General features: G+C 40.9%; 1 protein-coding gene across 1 annotated transcript in view; it reads right to left on the bottom strand.

Annotated features, from left to right (window-relative positions):
• Nucleotides 1-2,182: 2,182 nt before the first annotated feature.
• The window catches only part of SLC1A7 (solute carrier family 1 member 7), a 48,200-nt gene continuing 26,968 nt past the window's right edge, over nt 2,183-23,414 (bottom strand). Inside the window, exons 6-11 of the mRNA XM_033067609.1 lie at nt 21,107-21,206; nt 19,738-19,971; nt 12,872-13,066; nt 9,645-9,779; nt 5,634-5,733; nt 2,183-3,524 (exon numbers count right to left, since the gene is read on the bottom strand). Coding sequence (XP_032923500.1) covers nt 3,288-3,524; nt 5,634-5,733; nt 9,645-9,779; nt 12,872-13,066; nt 19,738-19,971; nt 21,107-21,206 — 1,001 coding nt within the window. The 3' untranslated portion in view covers nt 2,183-3,287. The remainder of the gene's footprint in view (nt 3,525-5,633; nt 5,734-9,644; nt 9,780-12,871; nt 13,067-19,737; nt 19,972-21,106; nt 21,207-23,414) is intronic.

Raw genomic sequence — 23,414 nt, 5'->3', positions numbered from 1 at the left:
TTTTTTGAGACTGTAAAGGTCACATGTTTGTTTTTATGCTCTGAAAGTAGGAGAAACATATTTACCAACACAAAGCTTGCACTCTAACTTGATAATCAACAGCTTTGTTATTTTTGTTGGAAGGAAGTGTCATTATAACTGGAAAATGTGAACAGATCCATGCATACAAATATGTTATGAAACCTGCTGCTAGTCTAATTGCACTGTGCATCAAGCTGCTTGACAACACACACCATGAGACACAGAAAATAGCTAAATGGAGGAAAATTTACCATAGAAATGATCAGAAATTATTGTGACACCAGTGTTCACCTCTCCCAGCTAACAGGGGTGTTGTGTTCAGTACAGAATGACTGCAGTAGCAGTCAGGTGCTCCAGTCAAGGACACAATACACCAAGCAACACATATTTACCAGAACCAAGACCCAAAGTGCCTTGGGTCCCTAGTTACAGCATTTCATCCCACAAATTAAAAAGGACAGGTGAGAAACAGGACCATTGCCTTCCTCCCAGCTGAATGGGAGGCACAGATTGCTGTAAACCCCAGGTTTTAAAGATACAAACACTATAGTGTAAAAAATATAATGCATTTCCAATTTGCAAAGCAGAGTTGGACACTCTTTGAATAGGGTTTAAATGCAGAAAGCTGATTCTAAACCATAACAATTTGCTTTCACACATGAGATTCCCCCATTACCTACATCTGAGAGCATAATGGGCAAAATTGTGGTTTTCTTTGTTGTGTAGGACTTGAGCAGCACAAGTGGGTGCTGGTCTTTGGGGCTTTATCTCATTTGAAGTTCTCCTTGTAGCACCAGAGTTGACTTAGGCCCCTTGAGCCATGACTGCACTGAAGAGTGTCACACCAAGTAAGCTGTCTCAGGCAAGAGGCAGAAGGATTTGTTTTGTAATTAGCCAAAGGTATTTGGTGGCTGAGGAAGAAGGTGGTGGTAAGGCTGGGAGCACTTTCTGCTTGGCACAGTGGCATAGTGTGTGGGCAGACTCCAAAAGCACTTAGTCTGGAACTACTTGTTCCAAATTCTGGATCCACTTGGCCTCTTTCTTCACCATTTTTATCTATGCAAGGTGATTGTAAACTGATAGATGACTGGCAGGATTATACTATCACTTCATGTAGCTGTAATTGGCTGGGTGAAGCTGAGACTTTCAGTTGTGTTTTCTTTGTGGGCACAGTTGGCACACAGAGACCCTGCCCTGTCCACGTGCCCTTACCCTGCTTCATCCCTTGATCTTGTCCCTGCATCACCCCTTCACTTGTGTTGGCACAACTGTCTGTTAGGACTGTGCTAAAAACATATGTGAGCTGGTTTGAATTAAATTATTTCTCATCTGGTTCTTTGTCTGGCCTCATAAATAACTGGATCTGTACAGCTGGGAGAGGAAGAGAGGCAGTGCAGGCAGGAATGGACAGCTGGGGAAGGATGAGGGGGACCTCCTGGAGCTGCTGAGATAAAAGTGTCAGATGTTTTTGTCAGTCAGAGGCACAGAGCAGCCTCAATCACTCATGACACTCTGCAGAGCAGGTCCTTTACAGGACTTGTTCTGGATCAAAGTGCTCTGAATCATTTCAGTTCTTCCCTATTCTTTGTGTTCTGAGTTTGTCGTTTTCACTCTAGGATCAAATCAGGAAAACAGTTACCAACCATACATATTTTCAAATGAATCCATAATTTCTGAGGAACTACAGACAAAGAAGACCTAACTGAGTTCTTTCTAGTTTTACTGCTTGATAATTAAACTGCCTATACTCTAGTGCTCTGAGGCAACTCTTTAGTGTGCCTGACATAAGAAATAGTCTGAATAGGAGCCCTTAAAGAAGAGGTGAACATGTATATCCCAGGAAAATGACTAATCCTGAATGAATGATACACTGTCTCTGCAATGAACTAATGCATGAAACATTTCTGGTAAATGCAGACATTGTCCTTTTTGTCTGGGTTATTTTCTCCCTACAGATGAGAAGAACATATTAGAATACCAGGCACATGGTATCTCAAGCTGCTATGCCACAAGTAGCTAAATATAATATGTCAAGTGTATTGGTATGAACTGGTATGTAATCTCTGGATCAAATCCCAACTTTTCAAAAGGTCTCCTCACTTTCACTCTCTATTTTAGCAGAGACATAAGAAGACACTAATAGTAGAAGTGCACAGACAGCCTCTTTTTAAAATGGCAGGTTTATTAAAAATGTTCTCTATCACAACCATTGGAAACATATGCAGCAGATTTTACTGTAAGTGAAAGATTCAGTAGACAGTGGAAAGGGAGTAACTGTCAACTGAATGATGAGAAATAATGGAGCAGTTTCCACAGCAGACTCCTCACAAAACCCCATTTTAGCTCAGCATCCTCAGGTTCCAGTTTGTGTTGAGTGTGCCCTTCGGACATAGCACACAGTTCATGAGCTTGAGCTTTGAGTTTATACATATTTACAGTAGAACAACCTATAGGTTACAGGAGTAACACACATTAGCACCAGTGCTTGTGGATTAGAGCTCACATGGCCTCTGCCACTGCATGTGCATGGAACTGACTTCACTGAAGAGTTAGGTTAAAAAAAGGTTCATAAATCTGGCACTTGGAAGGCAAACTGTGCTCTGCAGTGACCTAGGAAATCTTTGTGTTAGGTATCACACTGGACTGCCTGTCTCTGAAGGCTGCCCATCACAATTACCTTAATGCCCTTTCTTGCACAAATGCACACTTCACTTCCCCTCTGCTTGCATTGTTATTTAGGAATAGATGTAACCCCTTGAGATCAAGAAGTCGGTGTGATTTTCTTACTGCTGTTATAAAACTAAGCACAAACTCTATATTTAGCAAGTATTAGACAAAATTAGTATCTTTAGCAATTTTGGTGAAACATTTTCACATAGCAAAAATTCTACAGTGTTCACAATTAACTGAAATTCACAAAAAGAAGGCTTTGGTTAGAAAATCAAAAAGGGTCAAATAAAAAAAAGTTTTTTAAAAAAAGAAGCGAAAGGAGTGTCAAATACTATATTGAAGTCAGTGAGTGCAGAATAAAACATAGTAGTCCATTAGTTAATTTTTCAGTAGTAAAATCTTCCACCTAAAGAAGCCCATGTCTCTTGCAAGCTGTGTGCTTTTCTTGACATTCACAGCTGGTCTCCTAGCTCCAGTACAAGCGGGTGGCGATAAATCCACGTTTTCCTGTTCAAGGCAAAGAGTCCTTCTTCCAGCTGTGAGGTAGAGATTGGGTATCAGGTCACTGGGGTGTGATACACCTCTGAGTGTAGCAGTCACACATTTGTTTCTAGTTCATTTATTTCAATAGTGCAGTGGTCTTTACTGTTGGATTTCTTAGTGTGATTCTCCACTGGAGTTTCTTCTTGCTCCACTTGTATGGGTATATGGTGCTGCAACCCTTTCACTGTTTCTGGTCCAGGAGATTCATTCATGGTCTTCACACAGCCATTTCTCTGGTAAGCCACAATCTGATGGATGTTAACAGGCTTAGTTTCACAGATCAATGGCACCTATGTGAAAAGCATTAAGATCTGGAATACTGCCACTGATTGCTGTATACAACAGGAAGGGAATTTTTATTTGGAAAGCCTGTGGCTGCTTTACATTCACCAGGATTATCTAGAGCCTCCATAGACTTCCAGGAGCTGTTTCTATATACACTAAAGCATCTTTGCACCATCTGCATGAAGTAAAGGAGTCTGTGTAAAAATGCAAATGCTGTCACAACTCTAATTGAACTTACACTCATGGTAACAGCTGCTTGCCATTGGAAAAGAGATACAAGTAGGTAAATAGAGACCAGGATTCTAGGGCTCACTTCAAAAGGTACAGACTCTCAATGGCCACTATGCTGAGCTCTGGGCAGTGCCTGCTCTTAGGTGCACTTAAATAGACCCATAAACCATTTGTTGTTGCCTTATGCCTTCCTTATAACCCAATATTCTAATAAAATAACACCTGTCTCATCAGTTTGCTCTGTTTTGAAAGAAATTAAGGGGGTTTTATTAACTGATTCATAAGTTAAATATTGAAGTGTTCTTTAAATGAAACCAGATTCTGATGGGGAAAGTAAGACGTAAATACTGGCAATGAAGGGAGGTGGGCCTGCAGCTGAGAAAATATGGCCTTTGGGTATATATTACTAACTGCACAAATTATGCAGCCAAAATGTATGGCAGACCAGCAGTATATTTTAATACCATTACAGAGCATGATTCAAAGAAAAATCTCATCACAGATGACTAAATAATCCCTCAGGAGGGATTTTATATTACTGCAACATCTCTTCTTAAGTTCTGACTGAGTTCTAAATCCAGCAGTGAACTGTCAGGAGGCCTGTGTTATGCAGGAGCTCAGCCTACACTTCTGGTTTTGGAATGGATGACCTCCCTTACCCAGAGGTTGTATTTTAGGGGGTTTGTAGGTAGCTGCATGTGTAGCCCCTGTAGTCAGGCCTAATCCTGTCATCAGTAATTACTGCAGGTGCTGATTACCTCAGATGACACTGCCTGTCTTTCTACATACAACTTGAAAGAGCAGGAGTTTTAAATGAATGTTGCAGGAAGGCATGGGAATGGAATTGACTGCAAAATTGTAGAATGAGAGAAATAATGAAAGAAACAAAACTTTGCTATTTGTGTGGCATACTACAGAGGATGCACAGAAATGAAACATGTCTTGTGAGGGTTAGTCCTGATGAAGAAATATTCCTGCATGATCTGTTCTGTCTTTGTGGAAGAAAGGTAATGAGAGTCTGCCATGAGCTAAAATGGTTGGACATTGGCACCTCCAAATCTAATGGGCTCATGGAATTAGGGATCTCCTTTGTCAAGGATTGAAGGAAGGACATGAGGAGCTCCTGTTACAAGGAAAGACTGAGTGGTGCATGCCAAAGACGAAGGAGAAAATGCATAGGAGTGGAAGGAGGCAGGGGCAGAATACAGAGGTATGTGTGCTGTATGAAATAAGGTACAGAGTAGGAAAAACAAAGCTGTAAAGGAAGGACTTGCATTAAATGTAGAAAGCATGAAGATGTCTGAGAATGAAGTCTAGAATGGAGTTGTGCTTGTGCTAGTCTGGAAAGAAAATGATTGCAAGGGTGGCTTCGGATTATGCTGACTCAGGGTCCTGCAATGCCCAAGGCAGTTACTTTTGATGTGAGCTCATTGATGACACTCAGAGATACATTTACCTCCCTCTACACACTGGTAGTCAAGGACATCTGTCACCCTGCTCTGTTGCTGGTCACTCCTCTAGCAGGACAAATGACTGGCCAGCCAGGACCTGGGTGCTGAGTCCCACTCACAGTCCCAGCATTTTGTGCATTTGCAGGACAGCCCAGCTGCTTCTGCTGCTCCCATCCCCAGTGTGCCAGACACAGCTGCCTTGAGCTCCAGTGGCTTTCCACATAACCTCATGGACAAAGATCCCTCCACCCCATGTGCTAAGCTGCCCATTGCCCAATTCTGTCCTGTCTCTGAAACACCTTTTATAAACTGGAGGAACCAAATGTGGGAGCTCACAGGTTCTTTACCATAGCACAGCACCCCTGGCACCCCCTGGCACCCCCTGGAACCCCCTGGCACCCCCTGGCACCCCCTGGTTCACAGTGTAGTTACCTCATCACCATCCTTGATGAACTCCTTCCGGCAGATGTGGGCCATGATGCCAGCAGCCAGCGCGTCCCCCAGGACATTGATCATTGTTCTAAACCTGTCTCTGCAAAATGAAACAGTAATGGTAAGTTGTTGGTTCTCTGGGTAAATTCTTGTGCCTCCATCAGCTGTAATTATTATGGCTGAAGGCCAGTTTGCTGGTTTTGTGAGCTAAAACGTTTAGAAATGTTAAGAGGTTTGGTATCAGGCATCCATCAGTTATCCACAGCTTAATTGGATTTCCCAGCCTTTTCTGACCCTGGTGTACTGTGCTGCCACACACCTGATTGTGTAACTGAGCTGTGGAGCTGCTGTGTCCCCCCAGAGATGCAGGCAGATTCAGCACTGAAAAGGTGGAACTGCACATCACACCTGCATTTCTGTCCCAGGTTATATATTAAGGTCCAGCAATATGGCCTGATTTGGAGACTGTGCTGCAAAGTCTGAATTCAATAAAGGCAGAGATCAACCAGTCCCTTATAGTAGTGACCATGGTACCAATCTCAGTGACCAAAGTGCTGCTTAAGAAGATTATTGTGTTGGTAGAATGGGCAGGATACAATCAAAATAATTCAGAAGATTGCTATGTATCTACACTCACAAACCAAGCAGCCACTGACCACATTTAATATTCATTCCTGTAAAACCTGTGGTGACTTTGGCTCTTTCACTGACTATGCAGTAGCTCTTAAAGTCTCTTCATTTTCAGTTACCTTTTCCAATTTAAATTTGTATGCTTGACAGTATTTTGTATATATATAGTTTAACTATTTTTCATTTATTCACTTACAGGATTTCTTCCCTGTTTACAGCTTTTACCACTACCTAAAAAATAAATCTATTAAAATGTAGACCATAAAGAGACAAAACTGACTGGCTGTCAAACATAAGTGTTACACTTGAATCATCCTGGAACATATTAGTTAAAATTGATGAGATTTCAAATGGATGATATAGATTCTAAGTCTGAAATACATCATGTCTTTTCCAAGAAAAACATATACATCTGAAAACTCTGTCATATTAGTAACTTAATTTATAAATGTAGGTTATAAAATGGAGGTTCAGAAATCTCCAGATGTTTGGCTTATTAAAGTCAGTGATGGTCCAATATCAACACTGCCCAGATTTCTGATCCTGTATCTTAATATAGAAAAGAACTGAAACTCTGTGCTGATTTTTTTTTCAGATATTTTAGGCAGGTACTCAGTGCATATAAATGTTTATGCAGTTGCCTCCTTAATTATCATGAAAATTCCTGCCTGAAAGCTTATTTGTGTGTGGAGTTACCCAAATTATATGTGCAACTATGAGCAACTTCAGCAATAATATTCCACAGCCTACACCTACACATGGCTGTTGACTCCAGGACCCAGTCCTACACTTGTTTGCTCAATCCATATTTTAAAATTCCTGTTGTTCTCATTTTGGAGTTTGCCTTGAAGAAAATTTCCACAAGAACATGTTAAACAGGGGGAAAAAGCAGTTACAGCACATACCAATAAAAGTTCCTGTTACACACTGACTTTTCTCCTTCTTGACTATCAAATAATGATTCTTGGAAAGATATTCAGTGTTGTGAATTTTGGATTGTGCAACAAATCAGCTGTGGTAGAGAAGAAGTATGAGCAGAGCTCGAGAGCTTGAGCACCCTTTTGAGCTCTGAGTAGTATCTTTTCAAGACAGAATTTTTCCAAGGAAACACTGATACTCTTAAGGAAAGGAACTGCCTGGCTCATTGTTTGACCAGTTGTATTCCATGTTCTGAGTGTATGGAGCAGTCTGCACTCATATGAGGAGAACCACAGCACTCACCACTGACATTTCTCCACTGAGGGGCCAAACCTGCTGCTCTCAGTGCAAATGTGTGAGCCAGTGGCATTTGAGCTGTAGATGATATTATTAAAGATGCAAAACTTTTACCTTGTGTTTGATAAACGAGTTGGGAAACATTTTGATTTTCTTCTTTATGTGTCTAAGCACTAGCTAAAGCTATGGTCACATACACATTATGGCTGCCTAAGAGAGCTGTAATACCTGCAGTGCATTGTAATGGGTATTTCAGTCTTGTGAGATCATCTAACCAGCCTTCTTAAGCTTTCTTCATACTCCAGTACTTCCAAAACTAATACTGAAAATATTCATCGTGTCAACTATGTTGACACTTTGCATCTGCAGGCTCTTGAAACGACCAAGTGCCGAAATACAGAAATATGCTTTTTGTTTGAAAGGTCATCTGCAAAAAGACAGAAAATTGGGTCTATTCCTTACTCACTTTTTAATACCATCTGGAACTATAGCCTGAAAAGTCTTTTCTCTGTTGTTTTGAAAGGTTGTGTAAGACAAAAAAGAAGAATAATTCCCATATACCCTGGAAGGCTTACTGGAAAAACAATGAAATGTTGATGTTGCAAGAGCTGGGCAAAAACTGAGCAGTATAGAGGGAAAAGGTTTTTGTAATACAGTCTTAAAATATTCATACAACACAAGATTCATGACTCCTATTAATGCTAATAATAATAATATTCTATTACATTCGGCAGGAAATATTTTTTCTCACAATTCTTCATACAAAAAAAGTAAGTGGCTAGAAGTTGAATAAAATAGGATATATAACAGAATGGACTTGTAACACATTTTTAACCAGAACCCTGATGTCATGTAATTCCCTGTATTAAAGGAGATACATTTTATATAGCTTAAATAAAAATTATTTGGACATTTCCTTGTGTATGCATATGCTAGTTACCCAGTTAATTGACATGCTAATGAGCTAGGGACCAGTGTTTCATGATTCATCTTCCTAAACTATTCACAATTGATTGATTCATCAGCATTTACATGAAAGTTGAGAGTTCAAATAAACCACTGCTTATGAATTTTTAAAGTGATGCCTCTTCTCATGGGTGACACAAATCCCTTCCATCCCCAGTGTGTTAAGTTTCAGCTCCTGCCTGTGCTGTTCAATCCCCCGTGATTGGGGGTGCAGCAAAGTGCCCTCTCTGCAGAACAGCTGCACTTGCAAAATTTGGGGCTGCAAGCAGCTGCTGCCTACTTAGCACTGCCATCAGAGAGCATGGAATTGCATCAGGATCTGTGGAAGGAAGACATTATTGCTGCCAGCACTCAGGCTGACTGTGTTGGGGCTGCAGCAGCAGGAACCATGCACAGCCCACACCAGCACCATGTGCTGTCGTGGCTCCTGTGGGCACAGGGGTGCCAGTGGTACTTGCTGGCTTTAGCAGTGGCTCACTCTTGCAGAGTGCTTCACTACACTGAGATAATGGCCTTGAAATGTCAGTGGGCTGATAAGTAGAGTTCAAGCAAACCACCATGTTTCCTAGGAATGTTGGCCCCTTATCCTTGCCGAAGGCAAGATGCCTGCATGGCCCCTCAAGCACATTTGTCTGGCCCAACCTTCAAACTTGTCTTGAAGATCATCATCCAGCCTGGCTAGGTGCAGCCACTTCCATTGCCTGACTATCCTAGATAAAAGTAGCTCTGAAGGTTTTTTTGGGATCTGAGTTGAGGTAGGTACTTTGTTCTACTTCTTCATCCTCCCTTCCTGTAAGATTGATCAATATCGTCTTCTGGACAATCTTATCTATGTAAAAAGCTGCTGTGGTCACCTTTTCAGGTCTGGTTTTAGACTTGAGGAACTCCACTTCTTCAGCCTTTCCTTGCAAGGCATGTTTCCAAGACTCATCTAGACTCCCTCATTTGTCTATCTTTTCAAATGTAACATCCACATCAGCAGAGTTTTTAATCTAAGGCCACATTAACATCATTTCAAATCACTTAATCAATTCATTTGTCTTTTATATATCTCTATATCTATCTATCTATCTATCTATCTATCTATCTATCTATCTATCTATCTATCTATCTATCCTATCTCTGTATTACTGTACCCCTGGTGACCATTTGCCTTTTCAGCAAAGTTGCCACCCCAGGAGACTCAAGAGTGTTACTTACAGCGCCCAGTCCACGGCAATAATCAACGTGATGTCGTCTGTTGGGAGCCCCACCGAGGTGAGAACAATGACCATTGTCACCAGGCCAGCCTGTGGGATGCCTGCAGCACCTATGCTGGCAGCAGTTGCTGTGATACTTTAACAATGAAAGAAAGGAATAAGCTTTACTTTCTGGAAGAAACCACACCATGTTTCTAAACCATACTCTTACACAAGCCACTACTGCATGGAAGTGCCAGTGTTTTGTGGACAGAATCCAGACAAGACAGCAAGAACAGGTCATACTGTCTGCCCAGAGCTAAATTCTCACCCTCAGCCTTTGCAGCCTTGGCACTGGGGCAGTTCTGTTCTCTCTCAGTACCAAGGGTGCAGAGCAGAGTGGCCAGCCAGGCTGTGGGCTGAGTTCTGCCAGCTTCTCGTGGGTCATGGCAGCACTCAGTGCTGTGTGCCAGGAGTCTGCCAGGCCCACTCATTGCTGTTCTCCTTGGCAGCTGAGCTCCCAGCAGACTCCTCTGGGCCACCATGGGCAGCTCCTGTGCCAGGCAAATCCACAGCTGGCCCTGCCTGGGGCCTTTACTGTCAATCCATCTCAAGGGTTAGGCCAAGGGTGAAGAGGCTGGGCCAGGAGTGAAGCCCTTGCACAGCACGTGGCTTTGTATACTTGGATCTAAATATGAAGCAAGCGTGAATGTGACTGTACATGTTCAGTTTCTGAAAAGTATTTTTATTTTACCTTCATGCCATTTTTTCAGCCAGGCAAGCAGAAATGAATGGGAGACCAGGAGAAGAGTAGACCTGGCAGGCTTTACATTTTTTTCATAATGTTATTTTTAAGGGTGGGATTTAATTCCTTTTTCCAGGGGCAAAAGTGACTGGATGTATTCATTTCCACCCAACTAGCGACTTCCAAGAGCTAGGCCATCCAGCAGAAAGACAAAGAACAAATGTTGACAGTTGTAAAAGGATGACAGAAAGCATTTACACTGATAATCCTCTACATTCATCAGTCAAGAATGTCAGAGCTTTTGGCAAGCAGTTAATTCTCATTAACTACTAGGAAAAATGAGGATAAGTGTATTCACCCATATGGAAACTGAAACACAGGGATATCCAGTCCCTTGCTTACAGCTGTACAGTGTACCAGCACAGTGGCAGCAGTATTTCTACCTAGAGCCCTTTTTTTTTAAATTAAAACATACATTAGCATGTGGGTGTGATAGGAAAGGGGAAAGACTTAAAATTACATTTTGCAAAAGTTAACTTGTGTAGCATTCTAATAACATTGTAATAGAGCATAGATAGGAAGGGACAGAAGCTCAGTAGCTGAGTAAGAGATAACTATAATGAATATTAAAAGGCTTTCCAGTTAGTGCTGTGAACTGGCTGTCTGATCAGGACTGCTTCTGCCTCTTATATCAGACCACAAAGTCTCAGGACTTAATTGGGAGTAAAACCAGGAATGTTTAAGATTTAATAAGCAAGCTCATCTGCTATTCCATTCCATCTTTACCTTAATGTAGATGTTTCTTTCTGTAAGTTGATGAAAATCTTTATTTTCTTTCTCTGCTACATCAGTGTTTGCATTGATAGAAACTGTGAACCTTTTACAAACTATGAGCAAAGTAGACAAATTATCTGTCTAACAATTTTTCCCCTCTGGCAAAAATATCCTGGCATTCAGAATTATTTGAATTTAAATCTCCAGGTCCTAAAGTATCAAGATCTGGGATAGGTTTGGCCTATAGAATACAGTTAGAATTTGGATTATGTCTTTGATGGTACTGTGTCCACCATGATTTCCTGTTTAGCTTCCTCATTTGTGAGTCATTTTTTATCATCTTCTTCTTTCCTTGGATTTTTTTCCCAATCTTTACTTGTATTTTCAGTCTACTGTTTTACTTCCGTCTGGTCCTTATGTACTAGCACTTAATGTGGGGGTAAAAGAGATAAAAGGGGGCTCTGCTAAAGAAGAGTTTGAGCTTACATTCTTTCCATTTACTACCACCCTTCTTTTCCTTCATTTTTAAAATTACCATTCTTTACTTCAAAGTGTGTGTAATCTCAGCTCATGCTCTGGGCCATATTTTAGCATCACATGCTAAAAAAAATCTTGACATTCCAAATCACAAAAGACTAAATTTCAGCACAGCCTGATTCCAACAGTTTTCAAAGAGAGTGCAAGCCTGAAGCAAGAGCTCATATGGGCACAATTTATTTTTTCTTTTTGTAGTTCCAACCAGGTCTTGCCAGAAGCCCATTAGCAAACCTCAGCTGTCATCTGGGGTTAGTTTCAGGACTCTGCTCTTCTTGTCATGAAGGTTTTCAGGTCCAGCAGAAGATAGGCAAGACCCAGCATGTAAACGGGGCAGTGAGGTCAGTGGGTGGGTAGTTAAGCAGATCTCAAATATATTGCACAAAGCTCTGACTATGAGGAATGTTTTTATAATCATTTGTTCCCTGCTGGAAACCTGCAGGTTTCAGTCCCTGAGGAATTCTTTGGCAGTCACTGGAGTTATTCTGGCAGTAATTGTTGAGCTGGATCTCCAGGCTTTTGGATCCATTACAGACCTTTCAAGGATGGAGTGCACAGCTATAACACTCTCTACCCACTGAGAGCACGGCTGTTTATGAAGCTTTCTGCTTCAACAAGCAGCAGAGAAGATAATTAAAAACCATCTGAGTGATCTGACATCTTTGTGAAAACCTGCCCTGGTAGTAGCATCTGTCCTCTTTCCCTCTTCCCCTAATCCTGCCCCTGTTACTTGATATAAGACTTCCAGTTTTGTAACTTTTTAACCTTTTCCATTCACTTGAAGACACAAATCAAACTTCAAGTTGACAACAGTTGTGAAGTTTACAATAGTATTTTAAACACCAGTAGTAATTAAATGTTCCAATTCTAGAAGTGATCAATGGATTGCCTAAAAGCAAAAATTGGACAGTTATCCTCCCAGAAGTACATTTCCTGGTGTCCACATGCATCTATTGAACAGGACCACTACAATTTCTCTCTGAGCAGTCCTTGATCTCTGTGTTACTTGGAAACAACCCTTCTGTGAGGGACACATCCTCTGATAACAGCAAAGATGAGTTTGGTTCTTGCTACATACAAGAGTTGTGCCTCCGACTCAATAAAACGATGGCCCTGATGGGTCCCTTCCAACTCAGCTGCTTCCATGACTCTATGCAGACAAGCCAACCCCAGCAGGTGGAATTTGTGGTTTGTACCTTATGGTAATGATCTGCCCAAAGTCCAGCTCGTAGTTGTTCACTTGGGCGATGAAGATGGCGGCCACGGCCTCGTACAGCGCCGTCCCGTCCATGTTGATGGTGGCTCCCACGGGCAGCACGAAGCGCGCGATCCTCCTGTCCACGTGGTTGTTCTCCAGCAAGCACTTGAAAGTGATAGGCAGGGTGGCTGAGCTGCACAACAGCACAGAAGCACACACTGGGTTATTTCTGTTTCTGAGGAGTGAATGAATTGGAGCAAACCTTGTCCTGGCAGGGGAAGTTTCTCACAACCATCCGAGCTTCTCGCTCCTTGCTCTGCACATGACTCACTTGCCAGGAACTCACTCCTTTGCTCCACAGAGGATAAAGACAGATAAATGTTGGAGTTAGTGCTAATTTTGCTCCCCAAAGTTAGAAATATTTTTCTGTCTTTCGCTGTTTCAGGAGCAAAGGGAGAGAAATCCCACAGAGGCAGTGTTATACACTCAAATGCAAAAAAGGGAACAACACCCTGTGCAGCTTATTACTAACAGCTCTGAAATACACACTCATGGTTTCTAAAAATGTTTCCTTCCAGGCCTACCTCATAGGTAAACATTTTTTTTTTATTTCTGCAAGGGGTTAGACAAAGATCTTATCAACAGCAGCCTGAAAATAAAAGTTGCTGAAAAAATGTCTGTATTTAGGAATATAAAATCCCATTTTCTCCCTGGGACAGATCTGCCCACATCCCTTGTGTGATCATATAACAATCACATAACTGCAGGTCATGTAATAATGTGTACATATGTAAATGGGATGTATGTGGAATAGAATTGAATGCTCTAAGACCATTTGACAAGTATTCATTTTAAATTGATACCCTGAAAAATATTTTTGCTTTCACTAACTGAGACAATTAACAAAACACTCTATGCTCATATATTTTCTCATTTTTAATAAGAGGCACACATTTTAAAATACTAATACACTGAAATATATTTATATTTTATCAGCCTCTTTGGTAACATTCTGCATTTTACTATGTGGTGTCTCACAGATGTCATGAGTAATGTGACTGCATTCAAGTGAGTGAAGGGGTAATTTTTATAGAATATCAGTTTGTATGGAAAATAAGTAACACCACTGAAAGAAATGCACAAACCACAAAATACTTTCCTTGTTATTAAACCAATTCTAATGCACTGCTCACTATCTGAGACTATTTTAAAATAGATGTAATATAGCGAACTTCTTAGAAATTATTCTGAAGTTACCTCTTAAAAAATATGGCAATAGGGGAAATATTGGTATGGTGACACTGTGATCCTCAGTGTCCTGTTGTCCTGTGATTTACATGCCCTGAGACAGGAAATCCAGGTGTTCTCACCCTGGTTTGGCAGCTCAGATTGCTCTGTCACCTGTGTAGTGACCCTCACATCACAATGTGGCTCCACCACTAAATCTTATCATGACCATTAGCTGTTCTCAACTGAAGATAACACATTGGAACTGCAATTCTTTCTCAGTTGTTGCAAATGTCCTCTAAAAGCACGGAGGGATTAAAAAAACTCTGAAATCACAACCCCAGAGTTTGCAGGAATGCCTAAGCAAAATATTTCCATGAGTAAGAGTTGTCATTTTGTATTTGTGCAAGCTGTTGTTCAAGGAAAGTAACTGTGTTTGGAAAGGAAAAGTAACTTCCTGCCATGGAAACACAAAAGAAAAAAGACACGGCTACGTTTTCAGTATGATATCTCTGTTTTCTCTAACTTTATGAAGTCTGACTGCTGAATGATTTACTACAAACTGGCAGTCACTGCCTGAAAATCCACACCAAAGTCTTTTTCTAAATATGTAAATACGCTGGAAAAGCAAGAGAGCAATGGAAATCTGATTACCTCCTGTAACTGGGGTATATTAAACTTTTTAATTCAGGCAGTCCTAGTATTTAACCAATATTTACTTTGAAAAACAAACACAGCAAAGAATAAACCCATAGTCCCCAAGCTGCTCATGAGATGCCTGTTATTTTTCACACAGTCATTTATGAATGACTGAAATTCTCTGCCTCTTGTTTGCCATAAAATGTTCATAAAAGAAGAGGCTGTGGCTCACAAATAATGTAGAACTGAGCAGCTGCAGCTAGGAGCAGACTCAGTAGCATTTCTAGATATTCTGACCAGAGGCTTCCCAAGAAAAAAATTATTTAACTCATTGTCTCCCTTTCCTGCAGCTGCTCAGTTTTGGAGAGTTACTTGTTTTTAAAGACATTGCCTTCCCTCAGACATTTGGCTTTTCTGTAACAAAACACAGTCTTATTTCTTTGGATGGAAATGAGGACAGAAAGGCAATCTTACAAGTCCTTGCCACCTTGCCCACACTCTGATGTAGCAGAATATTAAACCCAAGTGTCTGCCTGTTCTGAGGGCACAGAGCTGAGCTGTCAAACACACAAATTTTAGATGATTTACATGTTACAATTTGGTTGAGATGTGAAAAATATTGTGCAAAACAATCTCATAATACCAATGGCACAACCATCTATTTCAATTGTTGTGAACAGATTTTGTGACACTGTTTTTGCAAGAATTCAACTTCTAAACCTGTTTGCTGTCTCACAGTTAGGTGTGTCTTTCATTTAAATTTCATGCTGACTGAAAGAAAATTTCTAAGGCACATAACAACACATTGGATTTGTTGTTTATTAAATATTACAGTAATAAAGAAAATGGTCAGAACGTAAGTGCAATGATGATGAAAAACATGCAAGATATTGAAAGAAAACAGATTTCCAGATTCTTGTACTTTCTTAGACAGGCAGCTACTACATTGTCTCACTCAAATTTATGACACTATATCTTAGAGTTAGTAAGATATGTGTCCTACCTACTCCTGCTGAAAGACTTTCCAGAACTGTCTGCTCAGATGAGAAATGTCATTTATGATCTAGAGGTAGTCTTCTCAATTTGCACTAAATTTGCTTTTATGTGCTTTCTGTATTTCTCCTTGCACAATCAGCTGTTGCAACACAGAATGTTAAAAATCAGCTTTGTCCCCTCTCAGTCTGGATTGACCCAATCAGTCTTTTTAACCTCTCACTTGCAAGATTGCTGCTTTACATCTCTGATTACCCTTTCAGCTCCTGTTTCATAGAAATGAACTTTTCCTGAATACAGCTGACAAAAGTTATGTGGAACATCCTAGAAGAGGTTGTCCAATGATGTTTCACTTTTACTCATATTGTATCATCTGGCACACTCCAAAAAAATATGTCTTATTTAAGGCTTTGGCTGTTGGTGGCTCTCAGGAGGCAAAGGGGGGAAAATAAAAGGTCCTACTGTAGTTAATATATATTAATATATAATTTCAATATGATAAAAGACATAATCAAATAATTTGTCTTGTTTGTCTTTTTAGTTGAACTAGGTGAAGTTTGTTTTCTTGAAAGCTGCTTTTATCTAGTGCTAAACAGTGGAGCAGTAACATAAAAGCCTGACATTTAATATTTATTAGAAGGGAAAAAAAATACTCTAAAGCACTGATCTTAATCTGTTAAGTCTTTTAAAAACTGACCCAAAGCTTTCAGCTGACTTCTCCCAGCATTAACTCTAACAATTAAAAATACATTTTCAGAGTCTTATCTCAATAAAATGCTGCAGCTGCAGAGACTGAGCATAAGCTAATGCTGGCCCAGGCCAAGCTCTTACTAGTGAGAGCCACAAAGACAGCCAGTCACTGTGAAAAAACAGCTGCTCAGCCTGCTCTGTTTATCTTATCATTCAAATGCATTTTGATATTTGCTCCAAAAAATCAGCAAACTGATCTCATCTCCCCTTTCTAAATCTGCCTTTAATTTACACCGTGCAATAGCCAAGATTTTAGTGTTTCATAAGCAGCAAAACCCTTGAAAAACTCATGGTTTATAATTTGTCTTCAGAGAAGATGAAAATTGCTTCTTTTGATGGGATGTACCACTGAAAAGATGCTGCTTTAATTCATTAATGATATGGAAAGATGACCTAGAAAAACAAAATTCCCTCTTGCTGTTAGAATGAGGAAAGCTAAAATCAAGTAGAATTTTGCCTGCTGGCCAAATTCTGCTTCTTCAGTGTGATAAGAGGTGACAGTGTGAGGGGAAGATCAGAGGCAGTGTGAGGGGAAGAAAGGAGAGTCAGAAATGCCCAAGCTGGACAGCCCAGAGCAGGGTGGGCAGGGGCAGCACGTGCTGTGCACCCTGCAGGGATGCAGGAAAGAGGAGCTGTGCACATTCATTTGTGTCCTAAGGGATCCACCAAAGGAAAAAATCTGCTTTTCTGCCCCTGCCTCTCCACTGATATTGGTGCAAACCAAAATATTGCTGTGGTTGGGTTTGTGGAGAAGTGTAAGGAGACTGAGAACGGGGTGCAGAATCTTTCACTAAAGGGAAGTGAACAGAAATAATGTTGAGATTCAGTAAAATCCTTGCCAACAGATGGTCTCTTAAAGGCTTTCAGGTTTTCCTGTGTTACATTCTTGGGCTTTGTAAATGGTTTTGTTTTTGCTTCTTGTAGTTTGATCTTTAGCTTTAAAAACAAGCTTTCCACAGGTGCAGAGTATCTGCAATGAGTCTCAGAACACTGACCATGGCTTGCTTTCTATCTTTAGATGTAGACCTGAACCAACACAGAAACATCTCCAAGAAACACATCAGTATTCTAAAAATCAACTCTTTGTTCTCGTCCAGGATGATCTGAAAACCCAATACCCACATGACAAATGTTATATAATGCCCCTGTGGCAAATCTTATTTAACCAAATACAGATGTGTTGACTGTCAGGGAGACAGCTCGCCTGTCCAGCCCCAGTTATTTGTGCATGTTCTTTTGGCAACAGCTCAGTTATGTGCAGTATCCATTCCTTTCAGTGCAATGAAGGTGAAAAGTTCAGCTATCTCTAGACAAGACACTGAATTTTGAGCAGAAAAACATTGGAAACCATGTTGGGCCTGAGTTGGATTTGCAAAATACACACACTCATAAAAAAGGGACAAATGGCTAAATCCAAAAATGTCCAAGGCTCAAATCCTGAGCCTTCCCTCAGGACTCACCTTAAATTTGGTGGTACTTTAGCAGAGTTTAGTACTTTAGTACTTTCACAGATAGTAAATCTGGTAGCAAGTTCTGCTGGTGGTGCTGCTGCAGACTGAGCTGCCAGCTGTGGCAGGGCTCTGTTCCCAAACTCCACCTTCTGTGGGCCTAGAAGTAATTATTCCTTGCACAGCTGAAGGGAGAAAGTGCTGTCTCAAAGCAGGGTCTCATCTGGGAGTCAGAGTCCAGGAGAGCCAAGGTCAGCAAGGTTTAAGAGAAATCTGAATTCCCTGAGTACTCCCCACTGTCAGAGGACACTCACATCAGCTTGTAAGGGGTAAGGAAATGAGGCTGAAAAAACCTCAAGTAAGAATTGGTTTCCCTTCAAGAGGCTCAGCAGCTTCCAGACCAGTAAAGGACTCCTAAATTGGTGATAAAACCAAAATGCAATGCTGATGCATAATGTGGAAAATTAAGAAAAGTAATGAAATTTTGAAATGGTGGAATGCCTGCTGATCTTGTAAGTCTTTATTAAATCTCCCTTGTTAAAGGCATCTATACTCAAGAAAAAATTGGATTCTTTTTTCTAAAAAGAGAAATACTCAGTAAAAGCTATTTCTTTCTAGAAAAAAAGAAAAAGAGCGTGAAAGGAATGGCACAGATTAAAAAACTGAGTTGTCAGCAATAGAGTTTTCAGAAAGAGAATTCCTAGAGAAGCAGGGCAGGTAGTCAAGTGTGTCAAATGTGAGCCTGATGAGGCTTTTCCAACATTAACATCTTTGAGTGCAAAATTCTCATCTTACTTGAATCTGGGGATGTGGTGACATCTCAAGCTAAAAGCTTTTTCTGTTCTAATAAAAAAGCTTTCCTTAATTATTTAAGTGTAATTAGAGTTTAAGTACCACCCACCATGTAATTTTCCTTGATTTTGTGTTTCTCAGCATGCTGCTCTTTGTAGGTCATTTTGAAGCAAACTATTATATATAAAAACACCTTGTAAAATGTCACACTGGAAATCCAACACCTTCTGTACTGAAATAATAATCCCCTCCTCCCCTTTCTTTTAATCTTCTACATTCAGCCACAGATGCCATGAAAGTGTCATATTGGCTACACAGAAATGTTATTTTAATTGTCATTTTTGCAAGGCAATTCCAGCCCTTTCAAGTACATCTCATGCACCATTTTATCCATGCTGGGAGTCATTTTCATAGCCTGTTCACAAGCTGATTCCCATTTTCACTGTACCTTTGTTCAGCTATGGTTAAAACTCCTTTGTATATCTTGCCTAAAAAGGGTGCAAAAGATATTTTGCCTTGAGAACAACAGTTAAATACTTTCCCAGTGCTGGACAATAGCTTGCAACCACAGTCTTAATGTACCAAGAGACAAACACTAAGATGAGTGGAAAGTTTCCACATGACTGAAATAGGAGGTTCCCCACTAATACCAAAAATGCAGTCTGGACAAACTGCATGTCCCTCATATACATTAAATTTGTAGAAACACAATATTTTTTAATATGGAAAAAGAACTTATTTCCTTTCTAGTCCTCTACAAAAAATGGTTTTGTCCAATATTTTTTAAACCAAGGGAAAACAACGTCACAAACATTATTGTTTGGCTACCACATAACTTCCAAATGTTGAGACACACATTTTTAAATTTATACCAGTGAATTGGACAGAGGCCATTGTTCAGATACAGATATATCATATCAGCTCCACTACAGCAATAGTGTGCTTTTCACAAGAGGTAGCTGTGGTAAGGATCTAGCAAGTATTTCATTGGATCTCTCTAGAAACTCTGTAATACCTGGAGGATGTGGCCAGAGCAATGAGCAAGGCTTGAAGGATCCCTCTGATGAAGACAATGGGATTCTTCTTAGTGATGAAGAAGTACATCATTGGCAGAATAAACAGCCCATGCACCACCAGGCCACACACCACTGTGATGGCATAGAAACCCAGCTTCTTCCCAATGGCTGAGGGGTCATCCATCTCTAAGATTTTGCCAGCTATTAGGAACACAATTCCAAATGGAAAATACCTGAGCAAAAAGAAGGACAGTCATTATTAGGAGACAGCTGCCTTCCATCCCACGGTAAGGGTCTGCAGCTCCTTCCAGTGGCAGTGCAGTCCCAGGTTTGGCTTTTCTGTCTCCACACCAGAGAAGGATGCCCAGAGCACTGGGGTGAACAGTTTTTTCTGCTGAGGTTATGGTGCTGGCAAGAAACAACATTAAAATGTTTTGGTTCTGAAGGCAGCTCTGACTTTTTAGCTTCAGGCAGGTAAATTACTGGGAAGAGGGGCAATGAATCCTAAGCTCCTCTCATGTGTTTGTGCTCGTGTAGCTGTTCATGGATTTTTGTTGGAAGCTCTTAAGTAAACGTTTATGTTGCCTTTGGAAGACAGAGGAGGAATATCAACATGCATTAGACATGCTGTTGGACTGTCTGGGGGTTTGATTTGGGGTAGATAAATAGGCAGAAGAATTGTTAGTTTCTGAATCCACTCTGGACAAGTGCTTTATCAAAACTGTTGGGCTTCTGTGTGCACAGAAGTACAAAGTCATGCATGCCAAAAACCTTTACATAAAAAAAAAATAAAATAAAAAGCTGGGAGCATCCAGCTGTCTTCACTTGCAGTTGGGCCATCTCCAGAGACTTGACACTACTTCCTTAACTTTCCAGAAATAAACTACCTCCTTTGATGTATCTACCCAAGCAATCATTCCCTGACCCAGCTCAGTCACATTGGACCACATAGCTGGAAAAAGAAGTGTGTTGGCAGGTCTGGCTGGGTGTGCAGCAGTGCTGGAAGGGATGGAAGTACCAGCTAGAACATCCATCACACTTCTCCCTTTGTGGGCTGGGTGGTTAAGATCCCTCTTGGCATGCCCAGGGATTGGGAGTGCCCTTGGGGCCTGCAGCACACCCCAGCCAGCTATACCATCTTCTGTTATTTGGGAGTAACATAGAGGGTGTCCCATCAAAAGGATGGTGCAGATGTACCATCAGATGTATGTGCATCCTCAGATGCTGAGGCCCTGCAAAACTAAGTGTTGTTCATCCTAATTTAATTATCTGGAAATAAATTTGTGGGATTTCTGTGCATTTTCTTCTGTTGAAATGTTCTTACTCTTGTTTAGAAATACTGATTTTCTTAGTAAGACAGTTACTTACCAGACAGCAACTGCCACTATCTTCATGACAGATTCGTTCAAACACTGGCAAAAGCTGACCAAAGGGACGCCGCTGTTCCCCATTCTTCCCAACATTATACCTGCAATCAAAGCATTTGGGTTCCATTTCTCAGCTGTCTTCACACACAGCCCCAGTTCTTTCCCTCCCTGCTGAAACTCAAAGCCCCCTGATAGCAAGGTTGTGTCTTTAACCATCAGTCATAGAGCCCTGTGAGGGATTTACCTGCTCTGAGGGATCTGTGGAAGACAAACTGAGAAACATTTTCTAGTGAAGGAATCTGCCTGCAACCAGGCAGCACCAACGAGGACTTGGGAGGCAAAGCAGGTTTTGAGGTTTGCTCTGTTAATGGGGAGTTAGTAATGAAGTCTCTGTCATATTTTTAGTAGCTTTCTGTCTACATGATAATAATTAACCTTTATAATCAGTCAGCCTTTGCAGTTTTAGGGGAGGTAAGGAAATGCAGATTCATGGGGAGAAAGGCCAAATTACTGTAAAGACTAACCAGTAAAGAAGAAAGCAGATAAAACCCATGTATGTGCCCCCATTGCTCAGAAAGGAAATGAATACAGCTCTGGGATGTGTCATCTAACCATATATTCTCCAGACAGTGTTAGTTTCCATTAATGCATATAAATAGATGACATTTTCCTATAGTTAATTACCCTCCCTGAAAGGATTATAAGTGATTGAGTCAATTGCTCAAGGAAGCACTTCAAAAAACTGGCTGCACCAAGGGAGTTTGTCTTTGAGGGGAGCTGCTTGGGGGCTGGTAATGGGGTGTGTGCTGCCACTTGCTCTGGATGTGCAGTGTCCTTGCTTTGCTCTGTCCCTTGGAGCCACAGCTCAGAGCCACGGCTCAGGCAGCGCCGCTTCCAGGGCCATCCCCTGCTGAGGCAGGGAGGGAGGCTTTCATCTGCCTTATCCAAGCATTCCACAACAGCAGGGCACTCAAGATGTGAGTTTGTAAGGCTCTTAGTATTCATCTAAAGCCATAAGTGTTAGGTCAGAAGACAACGCTGTTTCATTAAGCTGTTTCAAAGCTTCTGAGCAGAAGGCTGAAAACAACAATAAATGCTTAGCTGCATCCTTTGTTCAAAACCAAAAGCCTGAAATAGTCCCTGGGGATGACAACTGTTGAGGATTTGGTGTCTCAGGTGGCTGGTACAGCCAGAAGTGACCCGTGCTGTGGGTGACAATCCTGGTGCTGTTTTGTGCTCATCAGCCAGGAACAAACCAGGTCCTGAGCCCTGGGCCAGCAAGACTGAGGGGCTCAGTAACAGTTGTACATTCAGTTCTGGGCAGACAATGAATGATCTTCTGTTCTCAGAAGCAGAAAATTGCCCTTGGTCCTAATAAGTAGATGTAATTAATTCATTCATATCCAGTATGTTTTGACTGGAATAGTGTTTGTGGTAATGTTGTACTTTGGAAATGGACTATAAAATACTACAAACTGGGAGACAGCCAGTTTCCAGCAGGGCTGTACAGGGAATACCACCCACTAGAGAAACTAAAAAAAACAGAGACAAATCCACTAATTCCAGGTTTGAATCTTGACCCCTTGTGCTGGTATGAACCATAATATAATAAATACAGTCAAATATGTTTTATGGAACCACCTTTGCTGACCAGATTAACTTCCAAGAATACATTTACATAAGGAAAATGTGATCAGCATTTTCTTATAAAAGTCATCAGAACTTTATGATTAGCTAGGAAATGTTTGTTTAAATTTCTTCTTTCAAATCCACAAACATACTATAACACATATGGCACCAATGAGTTCCTCCAACAAGTTAAACTAAATAAATAAGCCTTGCTCTGACAAGCTTCTAGGTGGTATATAACTATCTTCATTGCAGGTTACCATAAATAAAATGAAGAGGTTTCAATCAGAAAAGGAATATGCACAGATTTAAAACTCAGAAAACAATATGGGTTGGCATACTGGTAGAGGGGCCATGGCTCTGATTTGGTGGTGATTCCCACCTCCTCTGACCACTGTACAAGGTACAAGGTTGTCTTACAGTCAGCAAAAGATGGGTCATAAATAAAAGCTCAAAATAATTGAGAAAAAAATAAAAGAGAAAGATTGTAAGTGAATGCACAGAAAACATGGAACAAAGGTCATCAAGGATTTCGAAAATCCCTGTTTTGCCTTCAGATACCATGGCTGCCAGGGCTCATGGAATGGGACTCATTAATTTCTAAATGCTGGGAGATCAGCTCTGTAACAGTCTTGCCTTTCCCCCCACAAAGTTTAGATAGAAACAGTTAAAAAAGCTGA

The sequence above is a fragment of the Catharus ustulatus genome, chromosome 9 (genome assembly GCF_009819885.2).
Source record: "Catharus ustulatus isolate bCatUst1 chromosome 9, bCatUst1.pri.v2, whole genome shotgun sequence".
Taxonomy (NCBI): Eukaryota; Metazoa; Chordata; class Aves; order Passeriformes; family Turdidae; genus Catharus; species Catharus ustulatus.
This window is presented reverse-complemented; position numbering and strand designations above follow the sequence as displayed.